This window comes from Amaranthus tricolor, chromosome 6 (assembly GCF_026212465.1).
Source record: "Amaranthus tricolor cultivar Red isolate AtriRed21 chromosome 6, ASM2621246v1, whole genome shotgun sequence".
NCBI classification, from domain to species: domain Eukaryota; kingdom Viridiplantae; phylum Streptophyta; class Magnoliopsida; order Caryophyllales; family Amaranthaceae; genus Amaranthus; species Amaranthus tricolor.
In genome coordinates this window covers 31632774-31653464 of record NC_080052.1, presented here as the reverse complement: position 1 = coordinate 31653464, position 20691 = coordinate 31632774, and the positions used below count along the sequence as shown (strand labels likewise).

The following is a 20691-nucleotide window of genomic DNA, read 5'->3' as shown; positions in this document are numbered from 1 at the left end:
CAACATTTTAACAAAATTTTTGTAATAATTTTATTTATTGATTAATGATGAATAATAACAAATTTAAGGGGTATTCAGTATTTACAAACCCTTAACCACGTCTACACTCACTGGAATTTTTATTAAGCTTCATCGTTGTCCACCACGATCACTACGCCCATCCGCAAATGCTTGATTAACTTTTATTTTTTTGCCCCAATCAACAATATGCAAAAACGAAGTGAATCAAAATTATTTTTTTGCTCAAGTCAAACCAAATGCTAGCTTTGAGAGATTTTTGGTGATGTGAGTAGAGGATTTCGACTACTTTTTCATATGATTATAATATTATTATTGCTCATTAAACTTAAGATTTGTCTGATTATGTCACTTTTCAATTTCATGATAATTACTTAATTGACAGTAATAAAGAGCAAGTTAAATGGATTTTGAGAATTGCGTAAAATAATTTATGGGCTTTTTTATTTTAATTGTATTGACAATTTTTTTGTTGATTGTTAATAAAGGTAGGGGTGCAGAGATAGTTGAGAATAAGGATGAGTGTCTAAGTGGAATATATTCCAAAGTAGTGAGGAGAGAGAAATACGATTGATGACAGGAGAGTACGACAGTGACGGTGGTGGTTTGTTGTGGCGGTTTTATTGTGCCTCGTGTTAACTCATGTTGTGCCATAAATAGTATCTTGTCGTATTTATCCATAAAAAAAAGGCCATGCATGGCTATAAGTCACGTGTCATTGTATAGTGCTCGTGCAGCCTAATAATACTTTTTTTTTTTTTGTATTTTACCACCTCGAAATACATTAAGGAAATGGTTATATATTGTAAACCTATTGTCTATGTCGGTTCACTTGCAATTTTTCATTTGTTTATTTTGACACTAATCATCTATAAGAGATCTTATTTAATTCGTTATGAGTAAATTTTATTAGGAAAAATTGTTGTGAATAATCCAACCTATTTAATTAATTGCCAATAATCATACCTTTTGAAAATTTTTTAATAATTCAACCTTTACTTTCAGTTTGTTGCCAATGGACCCTTCAAAGAAATGGCCTACTATATCAGGTTACCTCTTATCTTCTTCCTTCTCTATAATAATCCAATCTATTTTCCATTACCTACCAATAATTCTACCTTTAAATTTTTGTTCGATAATCCAATCTTTACTTTTTGTTTGTTGCCAATGGATCCAACAAGAAACTAAATGAAATTGCTATTACTTTCCAAGCTTATGAAGTTGATCATTGCATAAATAGTAATTGTCTTTACATACATATACCATCAAATAGGGGTGTTACAAAATCCGACCCGCTGACCCACACCCAACCCCTTATATATTATCTTTATCAAGTTGAAATTTACACGTTAAATATGAAAAAAATTAATAACAATCGTAAGTTTTTCAATTCCTTTCAAAGTAAAATACCCCTTTTAATCAGTGCCAGAGAGAAATTGAGTATTTTAAAAATTGTGGATTTTTTGATAATTGAAAGAAAAGGTGTTAAAGAAATTAAAAGAGACTTAACATTTATGGATAAGATATGTTGGATAATTATAAAGTAGTGGCAAAGAGAAATTGAGTATTTAGCTTCTTGAAGGATCCATTGACAATAAAATGCTAACAAAAGGTTTGATATTTTAAAAAAAAATTCAAAATGTGAGATTATTGGCAGGTAATGGGAAATAGGTTGGATTATTATAAAGAAGGAGAAGATGAGAGTTAACCTGATACAACAAGTCGTTTTCTAAAGAGTCCATTGACAACAAACTGAAAGCAAAGGTTGAATTATTACAAAATTTTCAAAAGGTCAAATTATTGGCAAGTAACTGAAAATAGGTTGAATTATTCACAACAAATTTTCCATTTTATTAATACAACTTTTTATAGTTTTTAATTATGTACAAAATATTAATTATTAACGATTGAAGTAGTGCATTAATGCGTGTGAAAAAGCAAATGTAAACTTGTTACTTGGGGTTTTCAAAGAGATATAAGAGGCCGTTGACAAGACGAACACAATAAATTCTGTTTGCCTATTAAAGTTTCCGTGATTGTATTAATTGGATACTACGTAAATACTACACAATTAAGGAAGAGAGTCCTCTTTCTATTTACAAAGGCTCGTTTTTCGGTTTTTATTAAACCCTTGTATAAGTTCACTCCATTTCAAATGTAGTAGAGCCAATTTTTGGCTCAATTCGTTTTTAGCTGTACCTTTACAAATCTATTTTAAAAACGGGTTGAATAAAGGCTCAAAACGGAACCCGGTCTTTGAACAACCCTAGCCGTGACCAAAGCCTCATTCTACCTAGACGGGGCAGCGTGCCAGCCCAATTCACTTTCATCCGTGCCTCGGTCCCAATGGCATGCTTTGAAATCAGGAATATGGATGCTAAGCGTTAACCTAATGAATGAACTTTTGCTAATAAATACGATGATTTTGTGATGAGATTGAAAAAATTTCCCAAACACATTTGGTTTAGGGATAATTCACGAAAGCCGTCAATGGCTTCCTCCGATTCTCATCGCTGCAGCGAAGAAGAGGAGGAAGAGTACGAAGAGGTTGAAGAAGAGGAAGAGTACGAAGAAGTAGAGGAAGAAGTCGAAGAAGAAGTTGAAGAAGAGGAAGAAGATCCGGAAGAGGTTGAAGAAGATCCGGAGGAGATTGAAGAAGATCCGGATGAGGTTGAAGAAGAAGATCCGGAGGAGGTTCTTGAGGAGGAAGTAGAAGAAGAGGTTGAAGACGAATATGAAGACGTTGAAGAATATGAAGAAATTGAGGAAGAAATAGAAGTAGAATTAACTGATGAAGATACTATGGTGGAGGCTGAGGTTGACGGCGATGGAAATGGAGTCGCAAAATCAAGTGACCCTGGTATCAGTGTCACATATCCCGGCGATTGTAAAGTAGTCGAAAATTTGAGTGATGCTGCTATCACTGTCGCGAAATCCTGTGATGCAAATGTAGTTGAGAAATCGAGTGATTCTGGTATCGCTGTCACGAAGTCCTGCATTGATAGAGGAGCAGCGGAGGGGGATGGTAAAGTAGTCGAGAATTTGAGTGATGCTGCTATCACTGTTACGAAATCCGGTGATGCAAATGTAGTCGAGAAATTGAGTGATTCTGGTATCGCTGCCACGAAGTTCAGCATTGATAAAGGAGCAGCGGAGGGGGATGGTGCCGGCGTTGACGGTGCCAAATCTGATTTTGCAGTCCCTCTTGTTATCGACAATGCCGGTAATTGTTGGTTTTCATCAAAGTTGTTTTAAGGGTTTATTTCACATTTGATTACAAATCTCATTGTCTGTATTGTTTGTTGATCTGCTGTTTTTGATATTTTTATTGCTCTAAAATGTTGATTTTTTTGTTGATCATTTGCATTGCTTGCTTTGCATGCATGTGCGTGGAACTCTTATAAATTGAATTTGGAATGATTCTGTTGAACAGATGGTTGTTGAGTAGATTGGAGAAGTAATGAAAATCTAATCTTTGCTGATGAGCCATATGTTGTATAATCAATAAGCCAGATGATGTACTATAGGAGTTCTGGTGGTAGATTACATGTGAAGTTCAAGAATGGAGATGAATTGATTGGCTTTGTTAGGAAATGAAATCTGGTATGTAAAAGAAGAGCTAAACTACAAATGATTTTAGTTATGATAGAGATTGGCTAGTTGAGTGATATTGAATATAGTAAACTGAGATTACGTATGTTGTACTTTATTTTTGAAATCAACTACTGTAATTTTGAATGGCACTTCGACACACACAAGTGTTCATTTGCTTTGGGTTATCACATTGACTCCATGTGAACTTGGTGATTATTGTTCATGACTTCATGCTCTTATTTTGAGGAGAAAATAAAATGTATCTTTCACCCTAAATATTTAAATACTCAACTCTCAAGCCTTCTTCTTCTCTCTTCCTTAAAATTACGGATGCTTGTTGATTTAATAGCGTAGTACCTCCCGTATTCTTATTTCGTATAGGCTTTGAGATAGCCTGCAATAATCTTTCCGTCAATGACACAAATAGAAATTGAGTTTCAATAGTAATAATAACTTAATTTTTTATTTGTGTGTATCAGGCTAGAACTTACAAAGGCTAATCAGTCACATCTAATATTTGGGATTGGTTTGATTCTAGATTAACTTTTGCTATGTGATTATAATTATTGAATGTAGCCATCTTGGGACAGATCTTAGGATTGCACAACTTGAGAGTTGAGACGCACCCCTAAGAGCATTGCGTTAGTGTGAATTGTAGTTGGTAATAATATTTACTCAATGCGGTTCTCTTTGGTTTTTGGAAGGAAGTTAAACTTTCAAAAAGGTCTTTGGAAAGAAGTTAAAAATACCAAGTCTTGTAAGCAATGGGGTTTCCTTTTGGTTGCTAATTGGAGTTCAATTAAGAAGATTTGATCTTTGTGTGATTTTTTCTTTCTTGATGAAAGGTTTTTGAAGGAAGATGAAACACCAATACTATAAGCCACGAGGTTTCCCTTTGGGTGAAAGGGAATATAATTTTATAATAAACCTTTTGGAGGTTGGTAATTGGAACTCAATTAAGAGATTGGTATCTTTGTGAATTTTTGTGGTTTTGATGGGAGATTGTAATGAAATGGATTTGAGGCCATTACAAGTTTATAGGACTTTGTTCTTCATCGGTTGTATGAGCAACTAATGCGAGGTTTGTAGAATAAATGGACTCTCTCACCTACTAGGCTAGTCTTTTGAATGAAATTTCTTGTTTTCTTATAACAATCATATCAGAATCGACTCGAAATGGTGACTTAGAAAGTGGTTGGCTACGAAGAAAGTGGTTGGCCAACGTAGCCGTGACTATAAGTAATTTGGTGAAAAACCAAAAACCAAATCACATCAAATCGAATTAATAATTTAGATTGATTTTTTTATTTTGGTTTGGACTTGGATTGATAGAATTTTTTAGGCTTGATTCTGGTTTTACATAAATATGATACAAAAATCGAATTACATCTTTCTTTATTTAGAATACTTTGAGGAAAAAAGATAATGACAAAAACCTAGCTTAGAAACTGAGATGATAAGTCAACATAATGTCTACCTTTTTTTTTTCGAATACCTATTGAGTCATCTATCCCTCTTTCTTTGTCTCTCACTTGAGATACCTTTTCTTCCTTTTTTTTTCCTTCCTTTTTTCTCTTTCATTTCCTATCATTTCTTTTTCCTTGTACTTTCTCTTACCTCACCCATATTCATTCTCCTTTAGTTCAAGAAGATGACCTATTTTTTCCTTTTCTTTGTTCTTTCTCTTGCTAAGAATAATAATATGAATTTTTTCTGTTACTTTTTTTGGTTTTAACGATTTGATTATGATTACTTTACTATTTTAGCTAAATGTTTTTGCTTCTCCCTTGTTTTTTCTGATCTCCAATTTCTTCTCCTGCACATTAGTAAAAAAGAATTTCCGGTCAAAGCGAGTTTTCTTCTTGTTTGATGTTGTTTAGAATTAAGTTTTAGATTTCAACTATTATTTTGACTTGTTTTTATTTGTTTTTGTTCAATTTTTGAAGATGACTTTTGATTGACCTTAGGTATAAACTTTTAGATTTTTTATTTAGTTTTTCTTGGATTTTTGATTTTTGGCATTTAAATTCAATTCAATTCGGTTAGTCTTTGATTGTATTTAATTTGGATTTGGGAAATGACCTAACCAAATTAATTTTAATTTGATTTGGTTATGTTCAAATTCCAAACTAAATATCAAACTTTCAGCCTTAGCCATGACCAACGAGGATCCAACTCGAAGTGATGGCCTGGTTAACAAGGATGGTTGGGCCTTATGGGAGTTCAAATGTAATGGAATGGATTTGAGGCTATCACAAGGTTATGGGACTTTGTCCCACATTGGTTGTATAGGCAACTAATTTGGGGTTTAAAGAGTAAATAAACTCTCACCTACTAAGCTAGTCTTTTGGTGACTTCTCCCGTTTGTTCTATAACATTGGTATCAAAAGTTGGGAGTTTTTGAGATGTTTGACAGTGGATTAAGTTTTAAGCTTGATCTTGAGCTCCTTAGCATATGTTAGCCTTTTGGCAGTGGTGATATCTATCTAGGATACCATCTAAACGCTAATGGATTTGGATCTTTAATGCATGAGAACTAGAGCAACAAAGTCGTGTATTAAGGTTGACTTTAAATGACACTACATAGTTCAAGGCTAATCTAATTTTAGTTTTAAATTGTTGGAAGTAATAGTTGTGCAGCAGGGACAAGATGATGTATGAATTGTTGTAGCATGTTAAGGGAGGTTTGTAAGGCCTTGAACAATTTTATCAAAGACTTGGATGGCTGTTAGGAATTCATTTTCCTATTATGTAAGAGTTTTGAATTCTTATTACTCTTTGCGCTTGGGTAATAATGTGCATTGCGTCTTTTTCTTGTGTTCGAGTATTGTGGTTTAGTTGATATGGAGTCTTAGTGCTTGATTTCTCTTTGGTGTTTAATTTGGAGGTATTCATTGTTATGTGTTTTGTGTCTAACAATACTTGTTATGTGTAGAGAACTTTATGATTTAATTTAGTCTTTAAGCTAGTATTTTTTTATAAGGAGGCACGGTGTTGGATAGAGTAGTTTTATAGGATACAGTAAAAGCGATTTGTTCATATGAATTATCTTAATGATTTATTTTTATTGACCACCCATTGAGAAATGTAGTTTAAGATATTCCATTAATGGTTAAAAGTCCAAAATTAATAAAAAAAAGTTGCAAGAAACCAAAAGCAAAAAATGTAATAAAATGTTATTCCCTTTGTCTCATATGTGAAAACAAGGATCAAATTTATTTGTAAGTAAAAACTTTGGTAGTGGGTATAGTGAAATCTAAGAGTATTAGGGACATTTAAATAAGGAAAACATGTACTCAAATTTAGGGAAAGATTTGAAGTATGAGAGTGAAAATATTATAACATGAACGTGAAAATTATGAAAGACATTGAAATAAGTAAAACATGCAATGTGGAGGGAATATATTACAATTTTCATCAATTATTCAAATAACAATCCACTCTTGCTAAGAAGTTATAGTTTAATCAAGTTCAATGTTCAAAGATTGACAAACATATCCGTAAAAAGTAAAAGTGAAAGAAAAGCAATAACAAATACATAGACAATTGAATGAAAGATAATTCACAATCAAGGTGGTCACATGTACACTTCTATGTGGCTTCAAGAAGAAAAGACACAAAATAGTGACACAAAGCAAAGAAGATTTTAAGATTTATTGCTCTTTACTTGGCTGCGAAGAACTGTAAACTTTTATGAAGTTAGCTTCTTTGTGTTTTGTTGTTTTCCTCATCATGTAGGAGGATCCAATGCCTTTCGCGTCTCCCAAGGTGTATTATAATATGTTAACGTCGATTTGTGCGGAAGATTTCTACCAATTAACGTACACTAGAGAACAATTGAGCCGAATGTATGGAACATGAACCAAAGTTCCGTTCATTTTCTCAAGGTGAAGGGGCGAACAAGAGTTTAACATACTCTTGATTGGCATTCCCAAGGTACATCAAGTTTGGTAGCCTTTTGATGTGATAAAAGCATAGTGCAAAAACAAGGTTGCGTCACTGTATTGTAAAGATTTTTTGAATGCGATATAGGTCGCATTAATCGCAAAATCATTTGCACTGACCACAAAATCCGTTATGCGACCATTGCCGCAAGTGTTTTTTGCACTATGGAAGAAGGCTAATTGGACGGGACAAAATCTTTGAGGACATGCCCAATGCACAAATTTGTATGACAAAATTTTCGTGCTACATGGTGTCATTTGTGGTATCAAAGTACATTGTAGTTTTAGATATTTTATAGTGTATAATGCACCGGATGTACTCGAGGGACTTTATTTAAAGTCAAAGAGGTTGTTTGATTTTGTTTTGCTTTTCTTAAATGTCTCATTTGGTTATTTGTTGCTATGGTTGATTCACTAGGTTTCACGAGATTCTTATTAGAAAATAATATTTGGGTTACAACCATTTCATCTAGTGAAGTTTGCCTCATTTATTTATTCTCTCGCATTCCTTCTTCTTGTAGATGGTAGCAATGATGTAGAATCAAAGGGCATATCAAGATATATAAGTGTTATGCAGTCTAAGGGAAGTATTCTTCATGATATCAATGCTGACGGTGGAGGCTCATCCCCTGAAGTGCAGAATGGAAACGGAAAAGAGATCAGTTCAGTAGATGATAGAAGTTCTAAATCTCCAAAAATCTTTAAACATATTTCTGGCCCTTCTAATGATAAATTTGATGCAGTGAAAGATGAACATGACCATGTAGAACAAGTGACTGTGATTTCCTCAGTTAAACATGGTTCTACTCCCAATACTGTGAGTGGTCAATTTGTTAAGACTGCTGATGTTGAGCAGGCTAAGCTCCTGTCAGTTGAGACTGACCTTCATTCTCCCTCAAGACAAGATATGGATCTAAGGGAATCAAGGTGTGCAGATTTGAATCTTGTAACATTTTCTACTGATTGTCATGCTGTGTTCGTTTGTCAAAGAAACAGTGGCTATACGTACCAATCTTTTGTCTTGCTAATACTTTAGTTTTTCCAGATCTTGGTTTCCCCAAGTGAAACGAAGGAGCTTGTCACCTGGGGCTGAAGGCGAGGGTGGAAATAAACGACCTGCAATTCGTTGCGAGTATTTTGTTAAAGGTTGGTGTATTAAAGGAAGTTCATGTAGATTTCTTCATAAGACAGATCATGGAAATCTAGTAGAGGAAGGTATACTGCCAGAAAAAAGTGAGTTTCGGTCGGATAGAGGTTGTTTTTGAGTCTGTAAGGAGTTTACTAAAGCAAAGTACTCCTTTAATTTGATACTTATATTAAGCACCTCTGTGTTAGCAGGTTCTGGAGATGATGCTGTGGAGTCAGAGTTACTTATTGACAACCAACCAGGTCCCCTGATGCAAAATGTTAATGATTGTAAGGCTGATCCAACAGCAGGAAAGGGCATTCAAAAGGAACGTGAAGAAGACATAAAGTCTCGCCAATATGAACAAATGGACAAGGTTCTGTTTGCAGATAGAACAATATCATCTTCTCGTGTTTCTATTGATTCCCACAAGTCATCTTCTGGAAAAGATGGTTTCAGATCCGCTGCAACACTTAGAGGGATAGAAGCGAATATATTCAACAAAAATCACACATTTGATGATCATGGCTTGTCAGCTGCTGAAAGTTCTATGCTGCACCATAATGTTTTCCCTAGGTACGGATCTTCGTCGAGGGAATATGGTGTTTCATATGATACCAATTCTATCTCGAGGCTAGTAGAGGAATCAGCTGCTATGCGTAGGCGCTATTCGCTGGATGTTCAGAGTTCTGTGCCATCCTACTATACGTCGAGCTGGAAAAGTACTTTACTGCAGAACTCCCCCTTTTTCTCGAAATCAGATTCAGAAAAGTATAAGACGACATTTACTCCTTATAACTGGGAGCCATCTGTCCCTTTCCGATCTTCCTTTTTTATTCCTCCAGTAAATGGATCAGATGTTCAATATGATCCGTTTCGTGACATTGAACAACCTGAACGTGCATCCTTGAAGCATTCTTCTTATGGTCAGACTCAAGATATACAAAGCGTCTCTGGGCAAAACCTTCTTGAGTGTGATATAAGATCACAAATTAGTGCTTTTGATAAGAGCTACAGTGGCCATGACAAAGCTGTCCCTGCAGTTGAGGCAGAGTCTGCTGCAAATTCTGCTAGTGAAGCTCAAAATAAAAGCATGACTGAAGAGGAGAACCCTATGGTTCCTGGAAGTATCAAAGCTCTACTCAAAGCAAGTAGAAGTAACAATGAAGGAAAATCTAAAGGACAAAGGGACTTAAAGGTAGATAATGGACGGCTAGGCAATGAATTAGACGATGAAGAATCTAAAGCAATCAGGTGTTTTCGTGCTGCTCTCATTGAATATGTGAAAGAGTTGATGAGACCAATATGGCATGAAGGCCTCTTGTCTAAGGATGTATATAAAGTAATAGTTCAAAAGGCTGAGGATAAAATACTGAGCACTTTACAACCGACGGAAGTGCCAAATTCGACAGATTCTATTAAACAATATCTGTCCTCATCCCGTTCTAAAATTTGGAAACTCATTCAGGTGAGACTTTGGATCTGGTGATTAGACTTAAGAGAACTAAAATTTTCCAAAATTAACATTATTAACACCTTTTGCAGGCTTACGTTGACAAATATGGCAGATATTAGAAGCTAAGGATGGGTCCTGGTTACTGTACAGTTTTCTTAATTGCTGAGTTATGTATGAGACTCTTATGGAGTAATCTTAAACTAGTACATAACTTTCTGAATCTGGTGTAAATTTTTTTTAGGGTATTTTCTAGGATTGAACTTGTTCACGCTTCAGAATTCAATGCCTCTATTACAGGTTGAAGAGCCTTAATTATTTAGCCAAAACTAAGTTAAGTTTCATGAAGGCTTGGTTTTTATACGTGGAAAGTGAACTGGGGATGAAGGGTGTATTTATAGAGATTTGTTGATGTCTTTTACAACAACATTCCATAACTCCAATTCTATTAAGTGGCTCCCACCTAGGGTGGGGTTGGGGGGTCAATTTACACGACCTATTCTTGTTGTATCCGTTGCAGTGATAACAAAGAGGTGGTTCAATTGACGCTTATAAGAAGTGCACATGATTTAATGTTGTCTTTCAAATTTATTTTAAGTGCTATGCGCATTGTTTCATCCGGAACAATGCTTTCTTGAAAATTGGATCATTTAGAACCCCATCTTACCGTAAAGCGTAAAGCGTAAAGCCTGGACTACAAGCAGAGTACAATTGGGATTGTACACACACTTTGATTGTGCTCATGTGTGAAGATGATGTATGTGCTCAACAATGTGAACACATGAGCTCAAGGATTGAGTTGAATGATGGGAAAGAAAACATCTATGAATGAGGGCACACATTCATAGTTTCCATGAAGTAGAATTTTAACGACACTCAATTAGGTCAAATAAGGTAGTACTATTAACAATTAAGGATAATTATTAGATAACTATGTTGAATTGTAGTCATAAGTTTCGGAGAGCTTACTAAATATGTATTCTTACATGTTCTCGAGACAATTGATAAAATTTTTTGTTTCTTCTTTGGTTTTGGCATGTTTGTAATGTATTAGACGTAATCTGTGAGGTCATGACCTTTTATATCTATTTTTGTTATGATCGCTTTTTATATTTTGTTGTCTTTAGGGTAAGAACTGTTATTGTATTACCGAAGATACTTGTGACGTCATTGATGTGTTATATTTTTTATTTACAGTCCAGCTTCACCTTTCATACTTAAATTTTTCAGACTTCTTTGTCACGCAGTTCAGTGGTAATCGATACCTTTGCAGATTCTTTTAAAAAGGAAGTACTTCAGTGAGCAGCACCCGCTTATTCGTATGAAGCGACTGTGTAGCTGGTGTCCTTGTTCTCTCTTTGTCCATGCGTAATTATCTGCTTATCTTAAACTAATTTGGACTTTGCTTGATTACTTATGTTTTTGTTGCGGTGTTTACTTGCCACGACTGTTGCTCGATTGGCTGCCTCTTTACAGATGTCTGCTCTGGAAGATTTCCTTTGGGTTTAAAAGGAGATGCCATTTTGAACCCTCAAATATGCTCTATGATATTTTGGAAAATATATTCTAATTTTCCTGATCTAATTGGTGTTATTCATTTACCATTGCAGTATTGGCTGTATCATGCTGAGAAGTGAGAACAATAACTTTTTGTAAAGTTGACTACTCTTTGCTCAGTAAGTGTTGTTTGAGATTAACTGCTATCGCATGGTTAAGGTTACCCGTGCACTTCTCTTGAACCTTTGGCTGCTTTTTTCGATGCCGTCTCTACATTGAGGGATACTGGGGATCATAAAAGGATACAGATCCACAACAGAAACATAGCTTCTATTTATGTAATTCCACAATGTAGCAGTACTTTTTTGGCTCTCAAAGCTCGTTTAGTGTTCTCTGTAATCCTTGCAACAGTTGAGCAATTTCTATTAATTTTTTTGTCCCTAGAATTCTTAGAAATTCTCCCCTTCAACAATGGTTTCTTTCCTTTATGCCCTCTCGGAATTTCTTGGAGGCAATCCGTACTATTTTCTTTCCCCTATTGACCTTTTATAGCACCGTACAAAGCATTATATACCTCTCGAAAAACCCTAGGGACGCTAATGTGAAACCACATTAAATTACAAAAGCACAGTAGCAAGTCCATCGAGTGCTTGCCATCCCTGCTGCTAAGAGCGCTGCCCATACTGAGGCTGGGTCCTCACCTCGCTGAGGACTTGGTGACCCCTCTGCTAATGTCCACTTTGCTTGTGGATTTGGCTTTTGCACTAGAATGCCTCCGTCAAGTCCAAAGCCCTCCCCCTTACTACTCATCAACCTTTGTAGTTCATGGTGGTGATCTCTACAAGCTCTGTGAACTTCATGCTCGTAGGTGACCTCTACCTCCACTGCTCCAATTTATATTCTGATCATTGCCTTGCTGACTTTGTTCTACATTGATACACATACTCATTGTTACTCCAAAGCTTGTTGTTTCTACAAGGGCAAGGCTGTGTACATTTTACCCTTTCAGACTCACCTACGTAGCTGGAGACATTCAATGACATCGGTGTAATGGAAATGTTGTATCATGCATGAGGAATACTTTGGGCTTTGGCTGAAAATATGGCAAGCCAGTTTTACTTTATTTTATTTTGTGTTTGCTTGGAAACTTTGGAAAGACATTGAATTATTCTTGATGAAATATGGTTATGATAGAGGTTTGGAATTAAATTTCTTTGTTATGATTTTGCAGGAACACTGCACTATATTGGTAATAGAAATCTTGTGGTAAAAGCAGCTTAACAATTCTGAGTACAATCTCGCAAGTCAGACTCCTACGCCTGAGGATGGCGGTTTTTTTTTTTTTTTTTTTCAGGGCAGAGGAGCTTCCATCACTTTCCATATGCAGATTCATAAATTGTACTGATCTGGGACAGCATATATTGAAAATCAATTACCAGGACTATTACAGAAAAAGGTAAGATTTTCTAATCTGATCTATTTTTTATAAAATTTTCCACTATTATACATGCTGAACATGCAATGATGGGTTGATTAAGGTATAGGGTGTATCATAACCTCACATTCATTTTGCTATACATTTAGAATTGGCAGTGAGATCATAATGTCTTTCTTTATCTTGTCCATACACTTTTTTCCATCTCAACCGCACTTTTTTTATTATAGCAATTCTAGCAGGATATATGGGATTGTGGCTTGGGTAGTTGAGTTGATCCGTTGATCATGGTGGTGGCAGAAAACCTATGTATTAGACCAATATAGGATGGGCCGTATTAATGAGCAAATGAAAAACATGTACTAAATTTTCCTTGATCATTATGTTTGTAAATGTGCAAATTCAAAGACACGGATTTGCAAAAGTGATTTGGATAAGAGAGGTGTCTAGTAAAGACAAAGTCAGAAGTCCTATGTATACCAACATAAATTAGCAATTATTTTATAATAGCTTAGGTGGAAAAAATAGGCCGAGACAAAGACGTACCACCAAACGATAGAGTTGCTTGTTTTATAATCATAAGAATATATAGCCACTCAAATATCTTATCTCTTCATGTCTTCATCATTGAATTTCTTTACATAGGTTAAGATTAATTATTTTAGATGCTCTAAAGTTTCGATACTAATGTAGTTATTGGTTGCTTTAAGTTTTACTAAGAGTCTGTTTAATTGTTGGTATTAAGAGATAGTAATAAGAATATTTTGTAATATAAATTTTCGTGAAACATACCAAATTATTTTCATGGTGTTAAAAAATTGATCATAATTTATTTTATTTACAATTTTTCATTATTACATAATAATACCTCTTAAATCATAAAAAAGAAACACCTATAGTTGATGGTTATTAATTATTTTTCAATCATAATACTACCTCTTCAATCATAATTTTTCATTTTTCACTAATTATTTTCGTTAATGGTTATTAAGGGTTTTGAAGGATTTTTCATCACAAATTGAAAAGTATGCATGATATTTATAAAAAAGCTTACATTTATTCAATCATTTAGAATTAGCAAAACTATATTTAAGATAAGGGGATTTTTTCTCGCATTTTATATTGTCATATGCACTTTTAATTATCTTTCAAGATTGGCTTAATTTTATTACTAATTATTATTTTCCTTCACGTGGGACTTTATTTGATTCGTTTTTAGGTAAATTTTATTAATAATTAACTTTTTATAATTATTAATTAATCAAATAAAATTAGGGATCTTTAAAATTGAAATAATACATCGCTAAGAGTGCAACACTATATGAAACATTTAATTAGAATAAAAGAGTAGTAAATAAAGAGATATTGCAATAGTATAACTACTAGGAGTAATAAAGATCAATATAGTGTTAATTTGTAATATTATAACCATAATAAACATCAATTCGAAACGGAAGAGTATTCAATTCGCAACAAATTATATACTAATTTTTTATTGAAACTGTTTTATTATGAGACGGTCTCAATTGGATCAGCCCAAACTTAAAAAAAAAACTGCTACTTTATACAAGTCACATTCCATTGTTTTTCTTTATGTTTTTCCAAAATAAGCTGCTTGTATGAACTTGTTTCACGGTGTCGTAAATTATAAAGTTATTTGAAACAATTAGATAGAAGCTAGGTAAAAGCTTGTTCGTGATCAATTTTGTTGAATTTAAAAAAGGATCATTTGAAAATAACATTTATTTTGCATTCATCAACTTGCACTTTGGGCATTCGCAAGAGCCCACAAAAAGTGAGCCGGAACCTAAAGAAATTTGTAGGCCATCTTCCATATGGTTTCACAAATTGTTGAAAGATAATGTTTATTCCGTTCATAGAAAACTATTATTAGGGTTTGAGGAGGGAAGAAAGGCGGCAGCTCATACCCATAGAGAAGAGTGTGGTCAAAGAGTCCCTCGGCTCGAGAAAAGTCTTTAAAGAGAGAAAAACCTGCAACTTACAAATAGAATAAATAGAATACGTACAAATAACTAAAAATAAAGATAAAAGTAAAGAAGAAGTTAAAGCACAATAATTAAAGGTAATGAATAATAACAAACGATAGGTAAAAGGGACGGGTTTAGTAATCTAAGACGTGGATAAGACGCCGCCAATTTGGTCAGGTCCTTGGAGATATGAACTTTATGCATGTCACTTTTAATTTTTTCCTCCCACGTTCTCCAAGGTCTTTCTCGACTTCTCTTGTTGTCCACTATAATGCATTCGATCCTTCTTACTGGGACGTCATGTGTTTTTCTCTACAAATGCCCAAACTATCTCAACCTGTTCTCCCGCATCTTTGCGGAGAGAGATAAAACCTCTAACTTCTCCCTGAACTCCTGGTTTCTTATCTTATCCATCATAGTAATACCACGCATTCACCTCAGCATACGCATTTCTGTTACTTCCATCTTCTGTTCGAAAACTTTATTTACGGCGAACATTCTTTCCCATACAACAACGCCGGCCTAATTGCAACGCGGTAAAATAAACACCTACTTAATATACTATAAGATAATGTCTCTTAGAGAGATTATCTTTCTGAGCTTCAGTCTAATATCTTAATAAAGAAATAAAAAATAAACACCTACTCAATATACTATAAATATTGATATTTGCATACTTTCATATGATGTGTATTTTTAAAAATATTTGTTCACTTTTAAGTACTTTTTACCAAATCATCATCATCCTACTCAGTGTAAGGAGTCCCCCAACTCGAGAAAGATAAAAAAACGTAGCTACATGAGAAAGATAAATTAAATGCATATAAATAAAATAAATAAGAAGAACCAACTACAAAATAAAAGAAAACAAAAGAATAATAATAAAAGAAACAAGAGAAGCAAGATGTTAAGAACACCAAAAGGTAATCTAAGAGGACATCAATAGTCTAAAACATGGATATTACGCCTCCAACTACCTCTATTCCTAGTCAGGCCCTCAGAGAGGTTTAACTCATGTAAGTCAACTTTCTAATTGTTCGGATGGCTTATCCCACATTGACAAATTAAAGATGGCGTGCACACTTTATAAGCTATTGAAGACTTTTTTCCAATTGCCATATAGTTTTAGGATGATATATATCTCCTTGGTTTATAAAATGTATGCACCTCGTGTTTTCCTCGATAATATGCTGGCATTCACAATGAGTCCAACTTAATTTAACATGGTATCCGAGCCGATTCTTCGATAAAAATGTAAAATAATAGATCCGAAAAGAATGGCGTTTTTACCCTAATTTATAAGTTATTAAAGATCTTTTTTCCATTGCCATTTTTTCCTCAATAATATATTAACATTCAGAGTAACTTGGGTTGTCAACACTAATAATCTAATTTATCAAACACCTAAACAAATTCATAAGACTAGATTCCATATCCAAGACATGGGGGCCACTGTGACGATTACCATTACCATGGTGGGACCCACAATAGACGAGGACAATAATTGTAACTCAGTACCCGACAGGTGGAGGGCAATCCGAAAAACCTTATCTGACTCTGATCCATGAATATTTAGCATTTGATATTTACTAGGCGGATCCCACCACTATCTTATCATCCTTATCCTTTTACTCCCTCTTAGAGCAAATTTTAGATTATTTTTTAGATCGGTTTACCTTAATTATTTTACTTCTACTTTTATTTTTAGCAATGAATGATTTTGATAATCGTAGGCAGTAATAAACTAGTAGCTTGACAATTATACTACTGTCCTTTCATGACATTTTAAAAAATTACTGGAAAGGAAAGAGAAAATGGCTTAGACTGTTAGGAAAAAAAAATTATTAAGCTGAAGACAAAAATAATAAATTTATAGATCAAATTAAAAGAAGAATTCGTCATTGCAAAAAAAAAAAGAAAACTAAATACTCCCTCCTCATTGTCATCGTAATCGATGTATCCTGCTTATTGGAAATTGTGATCATGGTTTGGGAAGGATGGAAAATAGCAACTTATATCCATAAAGAAGGACCTGGCTAAAGAGTCTCCGGCTCGAGAAAGATTAGAAAAGGTCCTCAAAAACGTATCAAATAAGGTTACACTTGACTAAATTATTACTATAATTTATAAATTTTAATATAAAATAAATTAAAAATACTTATGAACAATATAAAAAATCATATATAACTATTAAATGAATAAAGGAAATATTTCCTTAGACTCTCCTTAATCCTTATCTATAGCTATGGGTAGCAAGTAGCAACCAAAATATTCTCAGTCCTTAGCTCAGGAAGTATACCAAGGAGTGACAATTGGCAAATTCAGGGGGGTGGGTAAGATTGAAATAAGAATAGCTTATGCACATGACAAGATCACAATTTGTCTTTAATTGGTGGAATTATTTTATTTTCAATTTTATAATATATAGTACTCCTTTTAATTCAACCTATATTTAATTTGAAATTATTTTATTTTCAATTTTATAATATATAATACTCCTTTTAATTCAACCTATATTTAATTTTAATACTTCATTTAATATACTAATTTAATTTTAGTGTATAACTAAAATTTGTAAAAAATTAATATTTATAAAATTTATATTGATACGAATTAAATAAATTTTTACTGATAATCAACATCAAAATTAAAAACAAAATATAAATAAAAAATAATTAATAAAAAATATTAAAAAAATCAAATAAGATAATTATTCTAAATTAAAGAGGATAAAACAAAATAATCCAATTTCCATATCATCTTTACGCTCTCCATAAAGATATTTCGGCACCAACTTATTTTGTCTATAAAAACAAGCTTTTCTTTATCCTCTTTTGATCCCTACTTGTTCTACAAACATCTAGTGAGAGAATATTTATACAAAAAAAGGAAAAATGGTGCTCCTAGAGAAACTTTGGGACGATGTAGTTGCAGGCCCTCAGCCTGATCGTGGTCTTGGCAAACTCAGGAAACTTCAAACACAAAACTTATCTAACACAGGTTTATTATATATATATATATATATATATATATATTATTATAAACCATCATATTAAATCATAAATTAATTATCATAGATGTCGTATAACAATTTTATCTTATGGTGTAGATCATGGAGATGTTGGGAAGTATCAGAGGTCGGTGTCGATGCCTGGATCGACATCGGCGAACCCAACGACACCAACCTCGCCAGTGACACCGACAACGCCGAACTCGGCACGGAGGGACAACGTGTGGAGGAGTGTGTTCCACCCAGGGAGCAACCTTAACACTCGTACTATTGGAAATCAGATCTTTGACAAGCCTTCCCAAGCTTCCTCCCCTACTGTTTATGACTGGTAATTATCCTTGTTTATTTTATTTTAATATCTTGATAATTGTTCTTATTATTATTTTTAATTAAAATTTTACAAATTTTGATCATTCTGCACATAGATATATAATCAAAAAACACAAAATAATTACAAAAAAGTGCTTCGAAAATACTACAAAAAGATTTCCCTACAATGGACACTACGACTTCATCTATACTGTACATATAAGTACTACAGAAGATGCCGTTGTATGATGGATGATTGACCGTGGACAATATATATTTCCTTGCTGATGATGGACTAATCTCCGCACAAAATTTTTTCATATAACCATAGCAGAGTTTTCGAGCATATTCAACATGATTGCATAAGGGACTAGAAAATCAGAGGCTCAATATTGAATTATGTAATATTTTGGGTGTTTAAAAACATAAAAGTTGATAGAAAAACTTCATAGTTTTTGTAATTGTACATGGGTTTTATTTTTAACTTGATCTAACTATATATTTTGATTTTTCAAAAATATTGCAGGCTCTACAGTGGTGAAAGTAGGAGCAAGCATGTCTGAATCGTATTTATTTTTATAAGTATTAAAAAATATGTAAGTTACTTATGTTGTTATGGGGTCCATGAATGTGTCGGACTACATATTGAATGTAAAATATTAAGTTTCACTATGAGAATTGAGAAGTAGTAAGTCGTAACTTGAGTTTTGCTTTAATAATAAGTTGGTGTTTAATTAGGTTGTATTTCTTTTCAAACGTTGTTTGTAATCAAATTTTAAGGATCGCTTCTTGGATTGATGGTTTGTGTTTATATAATGATCCTTCTAGTAATATTTACTCCATATTGTTTCATGTGACTAAATTTAATAGATTATGAATTTAAATTATAACCATGATATCGTACATGGTTTTAAAAGTTGAGAGCAATTACGTTTTTGTTTATGGTTAATAAATGAAAATGGCCGAGGTATGATGATGATGAGTTGAGTAGTATTAGTGAAGTGGGAGTAGTGTCTAGTTGGGGATCTTTGGATAGCATGATTGGTGTTTGAGCTAACTAAACTGATCTGGTTAGAATGTGGACTATGATGTTGATCAGATAGGATTTAAAATGGATTTTTGGATAATTTAAGACTAACTTGCCATTTAAATTGATTTATAAAAGTGAAAATAAAAATAAGAGTTAAAATAATCGAGTAAGGATCTTTAGTAATGTATAGGTTGATTATTGTAAAGAAATTACACATTTAATGAAATCTTTAGGAAATCAAGTATAAAACTCATTATGTAATAAAAGGGTAGGACAAAGGACAAAGAACTATCAGTGTAACTCGACCTCCTCCAAGTCTGACTAAGAACTTGTCCAAAGATTCGAAGCCATAAGTATCATATTTTAGTTGTCTCAAAAAGTTCATGGTAACAACGTCTACAATACTATCAGTGTCAACAAGCAATCATCTTGCACTCATCTATGACAAGGTCTACAATACTACCAGTGGGCAGTGTCAACAAGCACTCTTCTTACACTCATCTGTCCTATTTTCAAAATTAGGACAATTAGATCAACATAAGGGTATTTAATGAGACTATCTAATTTTTGAATTAAAAACTACAAAACAACTAAAAACAATTACTTTTTATGTGTCTCATTTAATTTGCCCATATTAGTTTGTCTCATAGATTCTGCTCTATTTTCATTTTGGTCATTACACACTTATTTTTTTAATTTTCATCTATATAATTACTTTGCGTTTTCATCTTATCCACATATTTTTTCCACCTCCACATAAAATATAGCAACTTTTATCACTTTTTCTTTCTTTTCTTAATTTACATAAAATTTATACTTGGGATAGGGAAAATACAAATAAACCCAATGCCTTTTGATCCTAGGATGACATACCAATTCAACACGTGAGAAAATCCAATCATACGTGCTATGCAAATAAGTTGACACCAATTCTCTCGTAGTCTAATTTCATACCCTTTATTATAGTCAAAACCATTGCTCATTTCATCAACAAACAGTTTGCTAAAACTTCAATTAATTTATTATTTAAGAAAAAAAAAAGAAAGGTTTACACTAATCAATCGATTTTTTCTAATACTGAAGAGAAAAATAATAAAGGATTGAATATGAATGGGTCCAACGATGTTTGTGGTGAAGAACACCTTTCGTAAGGTTTCAAAAGTGGGATTGTTTCCTCAACTCAATACCTCCGGAATAAAACACCCATCATTATTAAAAGAAACAGAACATTCGTTATCTGCAATCAGCTTATTTACAGCGATCAAGTTAAACTTGAAATCAGGAACA

The 20691-nt window shown here is 33.4% G+C and overlaps 2 protein-coding genes across 12 annotated transcripts; both read left to right on the top strand.

The window, feature by feature from the left end:
• The first annotated feature begins 2147 nt into the window (after positions 1 to 2147).
• On the top strand, positions 2148 to 18052 carry LOC130815929 (protein FRIGIDA-ESSENTIAL 1-like). 11 transcript variants are annotated; one of them, XM_057682468.1, is made up of 8 exons: positions 2239 to 3241; positions 8078 to 8483; positions 8602 to 8810; positions 8895 to 10150; positions 10228 to 11503; positions 11746 to 11811; positions 12864 to 12881; positions 12987 to 18052. In XM_057682468.1, exons 1-5 carry the CDS (start codon positions 2449 to 2451, stop codon positions 10255 to 10257), a joined length of 2694 nt encoding a protein of 897 aa, XP_057538451.1. In that variant the 5' UTR covers positions 2239 to 2448; the 3' UTR covers positions 10258 to 11503; positions 11746 to 11811; positions 12864 to 12881; positions 12987 to 18052. The 11 variants fall into 11 exon arrangements, with proteins under 11 accessions (XP_057538456.1, XP_057538453.1, XP_057538451.1 ...); XM_057682467.1 differs by having other exon boundaries at positions 12864 to 12898; XM_057682473.1 differs by having other exon boundaries at positions 2148 to 3241; positions 8602 to 8702; positions 12864 to 18052.
• LOC130815932 (auxin-repressed 12.5 kDa protein-like) lies at positions 17909 to 19172 on the top strand. Its single transcript, XM_057682475.1, has 3 exons — positions 17909 to 18055; positions 18165 to 18393; positions 18901 to 19172. Exons 1-3 carry the CDS (start codon positions 17950 to 17952, stop codon positions 18935 to 18937), a joined length of 372 nt encoding a protein of 123 aa, XP_057538458.1. The 5' UTR covers positions 17909 to 17949; the 3' UTR covers positions 18938 to 19172.
• The last annotated feature ends 1519 nt before the right edge of the window (positions 19173 to 20691 follow it).